Source organism: Callithrix jacchus, chromosome 11, assembly GCF_049354715.1.
Source record: "Callithrix jacchus isolate 240 chromosome 11, calJac240_pri, whole genome shotgun sequence".
NCBI lineage: Eukaryota > Metazoa > Chordata > Mammalia > Primates > Cebidae > Callithrix > Callithrix jacchus.
In genome coordinates this window covers 13,944,871-13,962,599 of record NC_133512.1, presented here as the reverse complement: position 1 = coordinate 13,962,599, position 17,729 = coordinate 13,944,871, and the positions used below count along the sequence as shown (strand labels likewise).

At 43.3% G+C, this 17,729-nt stretch overlaps 1 protein-coding gene across 1 annotated transcript; it reads right to left on the bottom strand.

The window, feature by feature from the left end:
• Nucleotides 1–2,048: 2,048 nt before the first annotated feature.
• LOC128928384 (uncharacterized) lies at nt 2,049–17,465 on the bottom strand. The gene is made up of 2 exons (XM_078341994.1): nt 17,260–17,465; nt 2,049–3,199 (listed from the first exon to the last, which is right to left on the bottom strand). Exons 1-2 carry the CDS (start codon nt 17,453–17,455, stop codon nt 2,946–2,948), a joined length of 450 nt encoding a protein of 149 aa, XP_078198120.1. The 5' UTR covers nt 17,456–17,465; the 3' UTR covers nt 2,049–2,945.
• Nucleotides 17,466–17,729: the final 264 nt, after the last annotated feature.

The window sequence follows — 17,729 nt, the reverse complement described above, 5'->3', positions numbered from 1 at the left end:
ATGACGTAACTGCAGGACAAAGCAGCAATCTTTATCCCTCTTGCTCCCTGATGCTCTCTGGAAGAACATGATGGCAGGCAGTGATGAAATAATGCTGAGCCTATTCAATGAATCAGAACATGCAAATGCATGTAAGAAATACAGTGCCATGTGGAAGGTTATGCTACATTAGAAGCTGTTCTTACTAGGCTCTTGGATAACTTTGATTGTTGGGTTTTCTTTTTCTCCTTTGTGTGCCACATGGCTATAAATATTCCACATTTATAATTTTTAGTTTTTGTTTTTCCCAGCAGGAAAATAGGTTGATAATTGTCTTTGTGTACTTATGCCACCTATACTGTCTCATTGAACAAATATTTATTGAATATTGATTCTTCTGGCATCAAGGCAAAGAGTCACAGCATGGTGAAAATTCTAGTTTAGTTATAGTAAGTTTAGACAGAAAGTTGCATGTGTATACGTGTGTGGATATTTTGTTGAGCCTTGGCAGTCTTTGTTACTGTGGTGTAGTCTTCCAAAACTGGCCGATGTGAGCCCAGTGGAGATCATGAACTAAACGATGCTTCCAAACTATGCTGTGTTTCGAGTGCCAATTATTCCAAAATAACATGTACGTCTCACCATGTGGTAGTTTTCAGTGCCCTCATTGAGTTGTGTCTTGGGGTGTGTACCGTGCTCAGGCTCTTCCTGTGTTATCTCTGGGCCATTGGGACATCAATACATGTGGTGTCAGTGGAGGCCTTCAAAGACCTTGGCATGGGGCTCACCTTCTTGCTTGATGGTTTGAAACCAACCTTCATGAGAAGAAGCCAGACCAGGCTGTGGAGAGCCATGGTCCAGTGGACAGCCAGCATCGACCACCAGACACATGACACAGGTCATCTTAAACTGTCCAGCCACAGGCAAGGCTCTGGATTAGTGCTGCCCAGTAGAAATTACAGTGATGGGAATGTTCTATAGCTGTGCTGTTTTACAGGGCATCTTCCACTCCCATGTAGCTAGTGAGCACCTGAAACGTGGACAGTGTTGGCTGAGAATCAGACGTTTTATTTTCTTAAATTAATTCATAACTCAAATTAAATAACCACATGTAGCTAGTGGCTAGAGGCCCAGGGGACCACTCTTTGCAGACAAGTTGAGCAAAACAAATGTCTAGCTGACTGCAGTCTACATCATGATGCACAGGACGAAGCAAATAGGTGTTTTAAATCATTAAACTTTGGAGTCATTTCTAACACATCGGTTGGTAACTGATCCCCCATCTACAAGTACATAACTAAAAAATGTGACATTGTTTGCCTCCAAGTTAGAGAAAAATTTATGTCTAACAGTTATGTTACTTCAATATAAAAATCACCACTTACTCCATTTTTAGATTCTACTTTGAAATCCTATAAATTCTTACATAAAGGAATTTGCTTTCCATCCTCCTGATGCTTTACATGCTCTCCTGAAAGTGAAATGGCTTCCATTCTTTGATCAAACAAAATACACTTGGATCCAGAAAGCAGCAATGGAATCTAGGCAAGAAACTTATGATCAGAATGTGTTCATTATTGAGAAACATTAAGACTCCATAGTCATAATCCCAGACCCATCTCTCATAGCCTCACACTCCAACTTTAACATCTTGGAGTCAAGTGCTAAAGTGAAAATAAAATGAATATAATTGTGAAACACGATCATATACAAGGTAAAGAATTTAAGCATAAAATTCAGAGGGAAGACTGCCCAACAGCTTCTGTACAGGACTAAGTCATCAGAGCAGGGTTGCCTGCAGATCCCTGCTCTCTCATGGCTCCCTGGGGGTCAGTTTCTGATGTTAAGCAAGAGACCCTTTCAAAGCACTGAGACAGTTCTTCCTAAAGAACCCTCTTGGGGCCACTGCACAGCAGGTAAGATGCTAATAACAACACACCCAAGACTGGGTAACTTATAAAGGAAAAAGGTTTAATTGACTCACAGTTGCACCTGACTGTGGAGGCCTCACCATCATGGAGGACAGCAAGGAGGAGCAAAGGCACATTTTACACAGCAGCAGGCAAGAGGGCATCTGCAGACTCTTCTTTATTAAACCATCAGATCTCATGAGATTTATTCACTATCACAAGAACAGCACAGGGAAACCCCACCCCCATGATTCAATTACTTCCCACCAGGTTTCCCCCATACACCCGGGGATTACAGGAGCTACAATTCAAGGTGAGATTTAGTGGGTGGGGCATAGTGAAACCATATCACTCTCCTTCCCTCCGCCCATCCACAACTGAGCTGTGAGAGTAGTGCACAGGGCTGAGAGCCACAGGAACTGGGAGGCACCTGGCATTTGGGTGGGGCACTGGCTTTGAGCCTCAGTTTCTCCATTCATAAGGCGGGAGGAGGCTTCATGTCTGCTCATCCACAGATGTGCGTTAGGTTTAAAAAGAGAAAGAGAGAAAATGCTTGAAAGTGCAGTGTGTTTCTACTTTTTGAGATCCCAGTCAAGGCAAGCCCAGAAGAACAGGACCAGGACCAATGTGGGGAAGCCACAAGCAAATCGACTGTATGTGACTCAACATGAGGAAGAGCTGCCTTTCCCATGGTGTCATAGATAGAAGGAATGTTTTCTCTGTCAGAGGAGGCACTCAAGACGCTGGTGAGGAACTGCTTGGCCGTTACAGTTAGATAAAACATAAAAATAATTCTTACAGAGAATTTGAAACTTGACTTTGGGCACTCTCCAGGGACACTTTGGTAGAGGTAAAACGTCTTCAACTCAAGACATAAACATCTTCTTGAGTGTCTTCTTGGTGCTTAGAGAATAATATCAGTCACAGACATCAGATAGGGGAACAAGCTGTGGCACACAGCTCCAGACGGTGCGCGTGTATGGCACCGAGAGTTGTTCTGGGCACAATTATCAACAGTGATAATGACATCCAAGGGCACAGCTCTGAACCTACGTTTCAAACATGCGCTGCAGTACTGTCTAACAGGGTGCCAGAGAGGGACTTTTGCATCAGGCACTCTTGGGCCTCTTCCATCTCTAGGAGTCGGTGCTTGCACGATTGCTCACATGTGGAGCCCGGAGCATCGCTGTGACTCACAGGTTCACCTTCTGACGATGCATGTGGAACCAGCAGGATGCGGTTGCTGCAGAAGATACACGTCAGTGGAATGGAAAACACAGTGTGTCTGCAGGGAATTTTGTGAGTGAATTCTGCAAAAAAAAAAAAAAAAAAAAAAAAAGGAATTAATAAGGGAAGCCAAATTAAAGATGTAATTAAAGAGGTGCGTAACAGAAATGTATAATTTATTTCAAATAGGTAAAGATAATTGTGAGTATAAATATGTTCCAGGCAATATATTTTTAACCTTAATGAATGCATGCATAAGCAATGCTCCCTTCCCATCTCCTCAGGCTCACCTGTTGCTCTTTGCTCTCTTTCTGGTGGGTCTGCCTGGGACCCTCTACCTGCAGAGAGCTTCAGAACACTCTCTCTGGTCTGTTTCAAGTATTTACTCCAATCTCAGCCTCTTATAAGAACTAATCAGATCATTTCTAGCACGTTGCCTCCCTCCAGCCAAGCCTCGCTCATGGAGTAAAGCATATAGCCTCTTCTCCGGCTATATGTTTTATCTTACCCTTTCTTTTCATTTTGACTCACCTGTTCTAAATACCGTGTAATTCCTTCATGCATTACTTTTATGGTTTGGGGGCTTTTTTTTCCCCTGGTAGAATCTAAACCATAAAAAGCAGGGATGAATTTTGTTCAGTAATGTACCCCACATGCTTCCAACAAAGGCTTTTGTATAAAACAGGTGCTCAGTACAAATGTGTTAGAGAATATATTGATATCACAGGTAAGATATAAACGCAAGCTTCCCAAGCTTTAACATCGGCTCACGTTTGAGTGGGTTCACATAGGTGTATGGAAAGCAAACCCACGGTGCCAAGACTCTGTCACTCTGCACCACTGCCAGCAGCAATGGGACATACTGACTGATACGGTTTGGCTGTGTGTGTGTCCCCACGCAAATCTCATCTCACACTGTAATCCCCACATGTTGAGCGGGGTAATTACAACATGGAGATGTTTTTACTGTTGCTGTTCTTGCGATAGTGAGTGAATTCTCATGAGATCTGATGGTTTTAAAAGTGGAAGCTTTTCTTTTCTGCATTCTCACTTCTCCCTCCCGCCACCTTGTGAAGAAGGCGCCTACTTCCCCTTCTGCCACTGTCATGATTGCAAGTAAGTTTTCTGAGGCCTGCCCAGCCATGTGAAACTGTGAGTCAATTAAACTTCTTTCCTTCATTAAATTACCCAGTCTTGAGAGTATGTGCAAATGGACTAAAACATTTTATAAATATACAAACTTATGAAATATGAATTGCCCACCTTGACAGGTGTCAGAATGGACTAAAACACTGACAACAGTGATCCCAGGGCTCAGGGTCTTTCTGTTGCTCAGTGAGGATGAAACAGGATTTCTGAACACTCATGCATCACACACAAGGTCAACTTCAGCATCTCCTTTCATGATCTGCGCACTGTGGACCTTTCTCGCTAGCTCTCTCCCATTCTTCAGAGAGTGGGAGTGACTGAATGTTTTAGAGTAACAAATGAAGAATGTATAAGTGGGGGAAAAAAGTTTCTTTCCTGTAATTGTTCAGGAATCTATTTCCTGGGACAGAAGGAATGTGCATTTTTATAATATTGGGGTTTTTCTTTGTTTTATTATAATAGAAATGAGAAAATTAATTGATCACATCAAAAAGAACTCTCAAACACTTGCCCACGTCAAGAAACAAAGCTGAGTTTACCCTCTCCTTTCAAATTTTGCAGAAACTTTAATTCCTTAAGAAATTAAATAAAATCTGGTTTCTGACCAAGAAAGGAAGCGTAAATGTCAGCCCTCCCCAGAAAAGCAGATTTGCCTTCAGTTTGGTGTGCTCATGGCAAAAATCCCATGAGAAAACCTGTTTTTCTTCTTTGTGCTTTTAGAGCAATTAAAACTCAAAACAACAGCAGACTTAAATTTTGGTGACCTTTGTCCTAGCCCAACCCCTAACCATGGACACACTGCATCCCACTCTGTCCTTTCTTTTCATGTGTCCAGAATGAAGGTTCCAAGATGTCAGAGAGAGAGAGAGAGAGAGAGAGAGATTTCCAAGAACTATGGAGAGAGAGCTATCATCACCAGTCTCTTAATAACTCACGAATTAATTGCAAGCACAAAATACAGTTATCTCAACATGCCTATGAGGTAACTGTGGAAACAGAGACAATGGAAAACAAAATGGGTTATTATTTTCCAAGGAAATACTGCACTTCCCTTCTAGCCCTGATGACCTGTGAGTACTGAACAGAAACCCACAGCGGTATGAATAGAGGAGGTCAGAAAGAAGGCCAAGGAGGGAAGCACAGACGGGAGGACAAGGCGTGGCAATTGGGACAACAAGCCCTAAGACTGGGTCAAAACAAACTCATCCCTCCTCAGACATACATGGAAGAAGCAGGTAGGAATCAGATTCCTAGTCAAGTTGCTGAGCAAAGCTGGAGGAAGAAGATATGGCAAATTCTGATGAAGAAGCTGGAAGGGGCTGGATGAGGCTGAGCAGCCTCCCAGGAGATCCTGCAGGAGCAGAGCCCCATACAGTCATGCTGTAAGCAAATCCAGGAATAATTGGCCCTGCTGTCCTCCTATCACCGAGGGTGGGCTATTACTTTTGTAAACATATCATAGACCCACCCACATCTTTCCAGACCTGGTCTGGCCCTCACATCTTTTCTGAGCAATTAACAGCCTTTGAATGGAGCCCCTAACTTCAAGGGCCCCCAACTTCAGATAACCGCCCCCCACTGCTGTTTCCAGCATCCATCTTCCCTATGCACAGCTGCTAAAGCCATTCTTAAGGTTGTTCTACATCACAGCCCAGATTCCTGACAACCCCCGCAGATTCCACAGGCCTGGGGACAGGCCCAAGAGCTGGCATTTCCAAAAGGTTGCCAGCTGAGGCTGCTGTTGCTGGACTGGAGACTACATCTGTGCTGATCCAGACCATCAGCACAGAGTTCAGAGAAAAGATTGAGGTCCTCAGGATGCATGCACCCAAAACCCCATCCTAGAGCTGAGAGCATGGTCAATGCCCTAACAGGAGCAATAGCAGGATCAATGGAACATATGGTCCACCCCAAACCAATCCATTTGTTGAGAAAATAAATGGGAGAGGGATTTTCTGAAATGAATTGGTCTAAAGAAAGGTGGGGTGTTGTAAGGATCCAAGCCCATTGGATAAATGGATATAAGATATGAATGTTCCCTTTCGGCCTCATTTGTTATATCTTTGACTTAACCCCAATTGGGAGGAACTCATGATCACATGTGAACGAAAGCATGACAACAGTTAGGGCACAGAGAGAAAGAGGATGGGATGGGGCCTTGATAGATACTCAGACATAAGGACGAACACCTCAACTGACACAAAAAGAAGGCTAAACTCGTCTACAATAAAAACGCCAAGAAAGAAAAGGCCAAGGTCATAGAAGGATTATATGGTTGCATCTGTCCAGCTCTGGTGGCAGCAGAGCCACTGAGTCCAGGATCAGGACTTGGTGCTCCTGAGCTGGGGAGTGAGCAGTGAGGGACAGAATCAGCATGCTGCCACCATCCCACCCTGACAGAGCGTGGCCCTCCATGGAAACAAAGGGCATGTGCTTGACCCCAGGTGGGAAGAGGCAGAAACAAGCAGATTAAAAGGTCCTTGGGAGCAGAATTCCTGCACTTGGCTCCTGTCCCAGAGTTACTTCTAAGCTGGGCCACTTCCAACTAGGTGCATAAATCCACACCAAGAGACCAAGGGATTTCCCCCTAAAGAGTATGCTAAACATATTTCTCTAGCTGACACCCAGAGCCTTCTCCAAATATCCAGCATCTCTGTGTCAGGAACTGCTGGGCCTCAGCATGAGTGAGGATTCGAGTTCTGGGTTTGCTGCATCCTGGCATCACATCCATGCCCCACCCACACCCAGCTCATCTCAGCTGTCCAGCTGTCCCCACCTTGGTTGACTCAATCCCTCTTCCAAAGACAATGCATCCCTTACTGAGACAGCCAGGTGGGAAAGGGTCCCCAGAGAAACTCCAGCCAACCCGGGCACTGGAGTGGAGCCACAGAAGTTCCACCCTGTCTGCAGCAGAGAGAAGCCGGGCCCCTCTTCTTTCTGGATAAACCTGGGATTCAATCTGTGAGGCGGGAAGCCGAAGGGCAAGAAGCACACCATCTTGCTTCACTAAGAGTCTCTGTTCCCTCTCCCTTTTTTTTCTTTTTGCCCAATAAACCCCATTTTTCTCACCCCTCATCTACAAGCCTAAGTTTTCACAGCTGTGTGACAAGGACCCTGCCTTTAGCTGAACTAAGGAAAAGTCCCACAACATTAACCTTCCCTCCAAATGTGCCTGTGGATAGATACACTTCTGTTTCTCTTGCCATGATATCCCTTGTGCCTAACTCTGCCTGGCAGGTAGTAAGTGTCTAATAAATAGCTAAGAAAGAATTTTTTAAAAGAAAGGGAGAGGGAAAGGAGCGATGATAAGCTCACTAGCATTCAAATAAAGTCACAACAAGGACTTGGTGGGGTGTTGTAAGGATCCAAGCCCACTGGATGAATAATGCAAGCTATGGATGTTCCCTTCCAGCCTCATTTGTTGTATCTTTGACTTAAGCCCTAGGTGTTGAGCATTTTTCTGGCACCCTTTCTGGAGAATTGCCTGTGGATTCAGTTGCATGGCAGATTCAGCAGACTTCACACATGGAGCTCTGTGCCAGGGTCTGGCTATTTTCTGGCTCAATCCTCTCACAGCCCTACAAGTGGGGTTTGGTGTCCCTGCTGTGAAGATGAGGAAACAATACACTGAGAATTTAGGAGATGGTCTCAACCTCGCAGCTCATGGACCCGGCACTGAGCTCCATCCTGCCCTCTGGGCCCAGAACTCCTCCAGTGCTTGTGGTGTGCCTAAGCATTGCCTTGCGAGGTGGTGCTCGGTGTGTAGAAAGAGCCAAAGGTATTCAGCAAGGGATCTACGGTCCAGCATGGCGACTATACTTAATAACAACACACTGTGCACTTCAACACTACTGACAGAGTAGTTTGGAAAAGGTGTCACCACAAATAACTAGAACTATGTAAGGTAATAGACATGCTGATCAGCCAAATTCAGCACTTCCGCAGTGTGCACATCTTTCAAAACGTGGCTTTGTACACCACAAATATATACAATTTTACTTGTCAAATAAAAATAATAAGAACAGAAGTATTAAGAACTGTTGTAAAATGAAATCAAGCCATTTCTGCTACTGGACAGACTTTCCTTCCATGCTCTATGCTTCTTCTTTCCTCGACTTAACTCCTTGGACTAAAACCTTGGTTCCCGGGACCTTCACCATACCCTACCCATCTGCCCTTGGTGGCTCCTTCAACAGCAGGGGGTAGGCCTTCAGACCCTCAGCCCTCCTACTGTAGCCTCCGCCTGTCAACTTGTCCTGATGCCTCCCAAAGTGAAAATGCTCATGGCCACATTTGGCCTCAGTCCAGGGCCTCGGCTTGGCAGCAAGAGCGGGGCCGCAGCTCTGGCTGCCTGAGCCGTGCGTCATCCACAAGCAAGGGCGCTGCTCATGTTGCCAGCGGGCAAGCCAGGGCGGGACCTGATGCTATTTGTCCCATTAATCATGATCTTGGAGAAAAAAATCTTGAGACGGCTATTTCAGCATGCCACGTAATAACTGAATCTTAGTCACACCAGTCCATTTTCAGACAGCAAAGGAGGCAAATTTGAAGGAGCAGTACACTTTGCACTATGTGGCTGTTGTTCACAGATAGCCAGATGTTAATTAAAGAAGGAAAAGACTGAAATCGGTCTATTACTCTGATTACTCTAATCCTCCACTCCTGTTTGTAGATTAAATGGCCAATACATTCTATCACTGCATCCATTCAAACTGTGACCCCAGGGACCCTCTTCCTCAAGCCTTGTAGACAGTATTTGAGTCATCTAAACTGTAACTAAATTTAGTTTGTCTTGTATCTGTATTTGTTCTTCCTTCACTCTTGGCAACCAACCTAGACCTTGTTCTTAAGGAGTACGAACGGGTAGAACCTTTTCTTTTTTTTAGTTAACATTGTATTTCCTCAGAAATCAAACATATAAAGTGAACACAAAGGGATAGTACAGATTTTGGAATTAATTTTAAAAGCTGCATTGACACTTGGTGAATTTAGTTCTTCTCTGTTGCATCAGATGAATCTAAGAAGTGGAGTCCTCATCCGTGTCATGGAAGTCTCATCAGTGATTTCATGCCAAGTCAAGGCCGATGGAGAGGAAGTCACCGTGGACCAGCAGTCAGAGATTTGACTTCTATTCCTGTGCCACCCTGACTTCCCTGTGAGGTTCCCCGTCTGTAAATGGAGAGTCCTGGAATCCCAGGCCCCAGCTGGCTGTCACAATGTTATTTGAGCAGGACCCTTGTAGTGTGCTTTAGAGAAGAGAACCAGCACATGCTAACAGCCATTGAGTACCAAGGACAGCACTGCTTCCTTTCTGAGGAAACTGAGGAGCAGAGAGACTCCTGTCCCTCTTGCTGGTGCACCATTCTCCAGTGACACTGGCGAATAGTCAAGGCATGAACTGTGAGAGGAAGCAATTATACTGGAAAAATATCAAGTAACCAAGAAGCATTCCCCAGAAGCCCAATGTGACAGTTAACTTCATGTGTCAAATTGGCTGGGCCACAGAGCCCAGATATGGGATTAGACATTATTCTGTAAGAGTGTTTTGGATAAGATTAACATTTAAATCAATAGGCTGTGGGCAAAGCAGACTGTCCTTCCTAATGTGAGTGGGTCTCATCCAATCGGTTGAAGTTCTCACTAGAAAAAACAGACTGACTTCTCCTGAGCAAGGGTGAGTTCTCCAGCAGATGATCCTCAGACTTTAACCACAACATGGGCTCCTCCCTGGCTCTTCAGCCTGCTGGCCCACCTTACAGATTTTAGACTTGCCAATCTTCATGATCATGTGAACCAATTCCTTGAAATAAATCTACTTATGTGTGCACACATACACATACACATACACACACACATACACATACACATACACATACACATACACACACACATATATACACACACACACAGACACAACCAGTTCTGTTTCTTTGCTGAACCCTGACTCCAGCCAGTGATTTGAAGATTTTCTAGACCTGATCAAATGTACTATTTTGTATTGTTAGGCAGAATCAGCTGACAATATTCCAGGCTGGAAATTGCCTCCCTGGGGTACAAATGGTTCCCAATTCCCTTGCCAAAGGCAAGCACTAGGTTAAAGATTGTTACATGCAGTAGTTACTAATTAGTTGGTGTCAAACTTTGGCCTCATATCACAATCAATGAGGCCAAACATCCCACCGTAACCCCAGACAGTTGGACTGTGAACAAAACCAATGCCCATGGGAGCCTGTAAGACACAAATGAGGAAACCTCAGCCTACCCCACTTATGTTCCCAATGGGGCACTTAGGAAGTGCAGCTTCACCATAGGGCTTGAATCTGGCCCTTAGACCCAAAGCACTTAGGCCTGCATCCCACTCAGGGAATCCCTTCTTTATTATAGCTCGTCTAAGCCTGATGCCAGTTTCCCCAATGCTTGATTCAAGTATTAGAAAATGCTTCAGAATATCCATTGAAAGAGATAAAGGCAATAATAAACAGCTCTTCATTAAGCACCTGCTGTATTCATAGCACTGTTACATCCATGGGACAATAATGTAATAAACCTTCAAGCTGAACTTTCCCATGCATCTTACTGTTTGCTATTAACAACCGTGAGAAAAAGAATATAAGCACATGTTGTAGATAATAAAACTGAGTTTTAGAGGATTTGACTTGAGTTGTGCAATGTGAGGAATGTGGAACTTGAACCCAGGTGGGCAGTTCAGCCTAACCTTCAGAGTTCTATTAGCATGAATCTGTCTTAGAAGAGGAAGCATCACTGACTTTACCTGGATATTCATGAACTCAAATTCATCATTGCTTGGTCCCTAAACACCTCCACCTCTATATTGGCCTGCAGCTTAGGAGAGTTTTTTTTTGTTTTTTTGTTTTTTTTTTTTTGAGACAAAGTTTCACTCCTGTCACTCAGGCTGGAGTGCCTGGCACAATCTCTGCTCACTGCAACTTCTGCTTCCTGGGTTCAAGAGATTCTCCAGCCTTAGCCTCCCGAGTAGCTGGTATTACAGGCACATGCCACCACATCCGGGTAATTATTGTATGTTTTGTAGATACAGGGTTTCACCATGTTGGCCAGGCTGGTCTCAATCTCCTGACCTCAGGTGATCCACCTGCCTCAGCCTCCCAAAGTGCTGGGATTATAGGTGTGAGCCACCACACCTGGCCAAAAGAGATTTTTATGTGATCATTTGGAGGAAAATTCTGTAAGCAATATAATTTTTATGTTTAAAAATTACTTTTCCCTTATAATTTACAAGAAATATGTCAGTCAGGAGAAAGAGGCAGAAAAAAAATTCTACGTAATTGCTGGTCTTCTCAAGTGTCAAGCCACAGCCAAACTTAGACCTGTTCCATCTTTGTTACTGCACTAATAACCTAGGAAATATTTGTCACTGCATACACACTTTGTATAGTCCAATTTACCATGAGGAAGTGTTTCGTTTGTTTTCTCCATAAGCTACATTCTACAGTTCTGCTAGGGTAATTATGCTAGTTTTGCATATTAAAATATATACAGACATCTCATTAGTTACTTCAAAATATTCTCAGGGCAGTTCCTGAGACAGGGAAGCATTTCTCAGGGGTCTGCTAGATGCCAGGTGATGGGACAGGGCCTTCACAGTAACAGTAGCAGTAACAGTAACAGAGCAGGGGCTTCTTCACAAGGCCGTTTGTTTGTTGGGGTAGGGGAATAAGTAACAAACAAGAAACTGCAGGATTATTACGATTTGAATGAAGAAAGCAGGCATCTCAGGTGATCCTTGGAGGCTCCTTTAGATCAGGGGAAAAGAAGTGTCCCTTAAGGAGATGTCATTTAGACTGAAACATGAATGCAAGAAGGAGCCAACAACTCACCTTGCAAACCTGCAAAGGCCTGGAGCCAGGGACGCTTGCACTGCAGCGGGACAGAGGCCAGCATAGCAGGGATGCCGTGGCTCCCTAGGGGGTTTGTGATTCCTTTTCTAACTAAAATATATTGAAACAATACAATAAGGTTTAATTTCATAAGCAGATGGTCCAAGTCACAGCCGAGACAACATCAGGTTCCACCATGTGGGAACTGTGATTTGTGGGATTCCAAGCAAAAAAGAATCTTAAGATTTTGTAAAGAAAAGAAGGAAAGGTGAGATTAATAGGAAAAGAAATGGGAAGACAGTTCAGAAAGCACAGATATATGTTGGGACTTTCAGGAATCATTTGAAGAAAAGATGTAAAATATACAGCTTTTCACCCCACTTAAGACAGGTAAACGAATTGATTTCATACGTATTTATACTAGTTTCTATTTTACTCTAATCCGAAACAATGCTGAGGGAAAAGTCCAAAGCTCCCTCAAAACAGCAGCGCACATGGCTCTCCAGAGGTGGAAAGTCATTCTTATGCAATCATGATAGGGAACGCATGCTTGTCATCATTTATCAGAGCAGAGGAATCTTTGAGGAAGTTTCACAATTGGGAGTAGAAATATGAACAGATGTGTGAAGGCCCCAATGTGTTATTTAAATTATTTTCAGCTGACAAATAATAATTACTTATATTTATGATGTCTAGCATGATGTCTTGATATATGTACACACCGCAGAATGATTACACGAAGCAAGTTAGCACATCCGTCACCTCACATACTTACTTACTCTTCTGATAAGAGCATTTGAAACCCACCATCTCAGTATTCTTCAAATATACAATATATTGTTATTAACTGTAGTCACCATGCTGTGTGATAAATCTCCCGAACTTATAGCTATCTAGCTGAAATTGTATTTCCTTCCATCAGCATCTGTCCCACCCCTTGCCACTACCCCCAGCTCTTGGTAACCAGCATTCTACTCTCTGCTTCTGTGATTTCGACTTTTTAAGTTTCCACATATCGGCTAGATCATGTAGTACTTGTCTTCCTGTCTCTGGCTTGTTTCACTTGGCATCATGTCCTCCAGATTTATCCAGGTTGTCACAAATGATGGGATTTCCTGTTTTGTTTTTTTTAAGCTGAATGCTGTTTCATTGTGTCTATACCACCTTTTCTTTATCCATCCACTCAGTGATGGACATTTAGGTTGCTTCCACATGTTGGCTACTGTGAAGTGTTGGCAATGAACACAGTCATGTAGCTATCTCTTTGACCTACTGATTTCATTTCCTTTAGGTATACGAAATTCTGTGCATGTATCTTCTAGTGAGCAGGTTCTGTTTGGCACATTATCAAAGGGTTCAAGGACATAAAAATTGGGGGATGACCCCCTTAATAACACTGGCACTACTAATTCATTCTCCATTCATGGGAAAGCTGCAAAAAAAAAAGGCAGGACAAAAGATGTTTCATAAGAATGCCTTTTATTTTTTAACACTCATGACTATAAGGTAGGAATTGTTTTCTCCATTTAATAAATGAGGAACCCAACCTTTCTTATGGGCAAGTAACCTCTACAGGGTGATGAAGCAAGTGATTTCCAGAGCCACGGTGCAAAATCATGCCCAACCTCCTCCTCAGAGCCGGACTAGAAAGCTGCTTTTGTCTTTACTCAAGGGCTCCAGGGGAAATGTTAAACGGATCTCAGTTGCATCCATTGATTTATTTTAAACATTTCCATCCATTGGAAATGTTTCCTAACAATATGCTCCTCTTTTCGACTGGTATGTGAGTCCCTCCCAGTCCAAAGGACTGTCCACGTTTCATTTCAGTGTTCCTGGTAAGTCTAGCACAGTCCTGGGAGAGTGCTCAGAGAAAAATCACTGTTTTTACAACCAATGGATCTGAGTGTGATCCCAGCTCCTCCTCTGAACCCTCAATACGACATTGGACAAGCCCCACACTCCCCAGGTATTGTCCGTAAATGGAAATGATTGTAGCACCTGTCTGCCTGCTTCCTAGGGTTTGAGAAGGAATAACTGAATTAGCTAAAGTGAGAACTTTATAAACTCTAAAGCAGTGCATGTTTGTTTACTCTAGTGGGTACTTGGCAAAGAATTACGAAATTGATCCATCAATTAATCAGTGAAACTCTGAGTTTGTGTCTATAAAACATGACTAAGACATTTTGAAAAATATTTTAAATTGTATGTTTTTATTTCCAGCCAGGTAAAATATAGGCCCAAAACAAAAGCATCGATGTATACTTCTGTCAAGTCACATGAATATAATATAAAATAATGTATTTTATATTATATTATTTTGTCAAATATATTATAATATTTTGACAAAATAATATAATACAAAATTTGTCAAAAAATTGAGCAAATTTGACTTATGAATGAACACACAAAGGGGACATTTTAGAAAAGATTCTTAAATTATCCAGCCCAAGCAACATAGTGAAACTCCATGTTGGAACAAATTTAGAAAATTAGCCCACACTCAGGAAGCTGCAGTGTGAGGATCGCTGGGGTCCAGGTCGAGGCTGCAGTGAGCAAAGTTGGTGCCACTGCACTTCAGCCTGGGTGACACAGCAAGAACGTGTCTCAAAAATTAATTAGCTAATTAAAGGTAAAATAAACTACAATGCTGACCCCTATTTTATTTATTTTGATCAAAATAAGAGCTGTCAACCCAATATTTTAATAAGTGAACTCTTCAAGATCTTCCCTGACAAATAATATTACTATTCGCTTCTAAGCAATTTCCTTTTACCCATAAGTTGTAGTCTATGCTCTTATCGCCACATTTCAGAAGTTAATGAACCTTAGCAGACACCATAATTAAGACACAGTTCATGTTCCACCTTTCTAAGGAAGGTGTGAGAAAGGAGCCATCTGGGCACTCTTAGTGGAAATCTGCAACAGCTGCCTGGGGAGAGCAAGTTCAGTGAGTCAGGAGGTTCCAGTTTTGCTCTACCTGTTTCAAGTTATCTAGTGAGCTGCACGTGCTTCTGCTCACAAATTTCAGCAATCCCATTTTGGCTCCCAGACTTCCTATAGAAGGGGTTATAATGATGTTATAGGATTTAATGGTCTGACAAAAGCTTCATCCCCACAGCTACAAATCTTAGACAATCATCTGTTTCAATGTAATGCTAACCTTATGGGTTTCCTAAGTGCAATTTTCATGGCTACCAGAGACTCCCTTAGCTGGTGTCTAGTTACCTGTTTCGAGAAGCATGTTTTTGGCTGTTTTTAATGTAAACATTGCAGATATACCATGCTGACTGATACACATTACATATCTGTACCCTGACCCAAGGAGAAAAAATTGAGAAACTTCTAGACAAATTGGAGAAATATTCATAAGATGAGCTTGTTGTAAAGCAATAACTACACTATACATTTCTAAGAAAACATATTTTCAAATGAAATGTTTACATTATGGGGTGTTTTTTCTTACTCACTGGAGAAGAAACTATCATTTTTGGAGAAAAGTATGTTCCACTTACCTATTTTGGAAAATCTCAATTATGTTAATTACTCAGTCTAAAAACATCATGTTTGCATGTGTTTGTGCACATAAGTATGTGTGTTTTTTAAGGAATAATGTTATGTTTTGCAGAAAGCAAGGCAGAGAAGAATGATAATTCTCAGCAATTAATCCCTGGAAACATTATGGGTCGACATTTTCATTGCACTGTATTCATGATTCCTGGAACTATCAAACTGCAAAGTATTCACATTTTATTTATTTGAAGAAGCCTAATCAGAGGAGTCCAGAGTCCCTTAAGTGACCCCACAGAGACTCTCTCCTGGTACCTGATTGATTTTGCTAACAGTGAAGAAATAGCTGTCTCTTGGCTTAATACCCAGTGAGTCTTACTGACCACCTCCAGCCAGAGACTGGAGGGCAGGGGACTCAGAGAACACACTGGTAGAGATCAGCCTGGTAGGGAGCACAGGAGGGCAGAAAGGGGTGAAAAGGAGATCCCCAGGGCCAGCGGGGAACATGGGGCACACACTGAATGTTCCTATAGCCACAGGATGGCAAGAATTAGACAGTTCTTTGTAGCTCTCATTCAGAATTCTCAATCTCATCAAAAAGGATCAAGACCTAGATGAGGAAAGTGACCCCCCGCCCCAGAACTCCAGAAAGGAGGCTGTGGGTCATCGGCAAGGGCTCCTGGTACACCACTCCTCTAGTCTGCTAGGTGGACTTGTCAGCTTCTCTTAGGGCAGGGATGATAGTCTGGCTGTGGAAGAGAACAGTGACGTGTCCCCCACTTGGAGCTGCCCCTGAATTCTAGCCTGAGGGATCTTGCAAGTTGTCTAATTGGGATAGTCCCAGACCACCCTCTGCATGCCTGAGACAAGTGGTCTTGAGCTGAGAGGCAGAAGGCAAACTGTGCTCCAGAACAAGTCAGCTCTTTTTAGGAAACCACATTCAACATTATTGTAATCCTTTTTGGCTTGGAAATGGAAAAGAAAAATACAATCAGAAAAATGATAATTAGATTTGCAAATGATATTTTTATGAAAAGAGAGCACAAAAATTTCATTTTAAAATTTGTATAAAATGTATCCATTATGCTTTCATGATAACTCAGAGTTATTCCTGAGGAGGCAACAGGAGGAGTCAGAGAAATGCTCCAAATTTTGAACTTTGTACCAAATAAATGGGTGACAAAGTTTCCCAAGAACACGTGTTCTTAGCAGAAGGAAAGGTTACTGGTTTATACAAATTAAACATCCTAAGTAGAATGGCCAGAGGAAGAGTGCACAAAGTGGTCATCTAGCAGCTGGGAGCCCCTACTCTAGGGTCCTCTAGGTTCCTCTGACATCAGCTTTTGGCCTTAACTTCCCCCTGGCTATGTTTGAGACACAATAATCTTGTGGTATAAGAAACCTCCAAGGCTGAATCCCTGCCAGGTGGTTCTGGGCCATGGAGAAAGCACTCCCCTGCTTGGTAGAAATTCCTTCCCCGGCATCCTCGCTGACTTGCCCTCGGGACCTTAGTTTACTTTGCTTTATTCAAAGATGATATCATCCAAAAGGTGGGGAAGGCATTACACATTCTCTCCCCGCTCCATTTGGAAATCCCCTAACAAGCATTACTAAAGCCCAGCCCTGCTTACCTGGTGAAATCTCGTTAATCTCTCGCCCAGGGCACCGCAGTTCCAGTGACTGGTTCACGTGGAGAGTTGCACAAGGAGGTTTCTGTGTAGGCTTCAGCTGCCTTGGTACAGACAGCTCAGCAGGTGATGCCGCCAGGCCATGCTCAGGAGAGGCAGGTGCTCCATAGCCTGTGCCCTGCAGGCTTGACACCAACATGTGACAGTATGGGAGTAGCAGGCACCTCACCCTCCACAGCGCGTGGCTAGAACAGTCATCCGGCCCACACAGCACTTTCTGTTCCACAACCAGCCCGAACTGCCTTTGCAATGCATTAGAAAAGCCACCAGCTGCTATCTGCTGCAACACAGTTGTCAGAATCACGGAAATCTACAAGGTCTGTTTGTGAAGAGAGCCCCAGGATTTGATGTCCTGAGTGATGGGTAGACCAGGGAACATGACACCCCTTCACAGTTGTGAGACCTCAGTGTCA

What these genes read in the sequence shown, in the direction of transcription:
- LOC128928384 (XM_078341994.1), bottom strand. Translation starts at nt 17,455, where the DNA reads ATGTTGGTGTCAAGCCTGCAGGGCACAGGCTATGGAGCACCTGCCTCT. An exon ending in GATTAACGAGATTTCACCAG is followed by an intron (nt 3,200 to 17,259) that starts GTAAGCAGGGCT and finishes TTTTTTTTGCAG; the next exon opens with AATTCACTCACAAAATTCCC.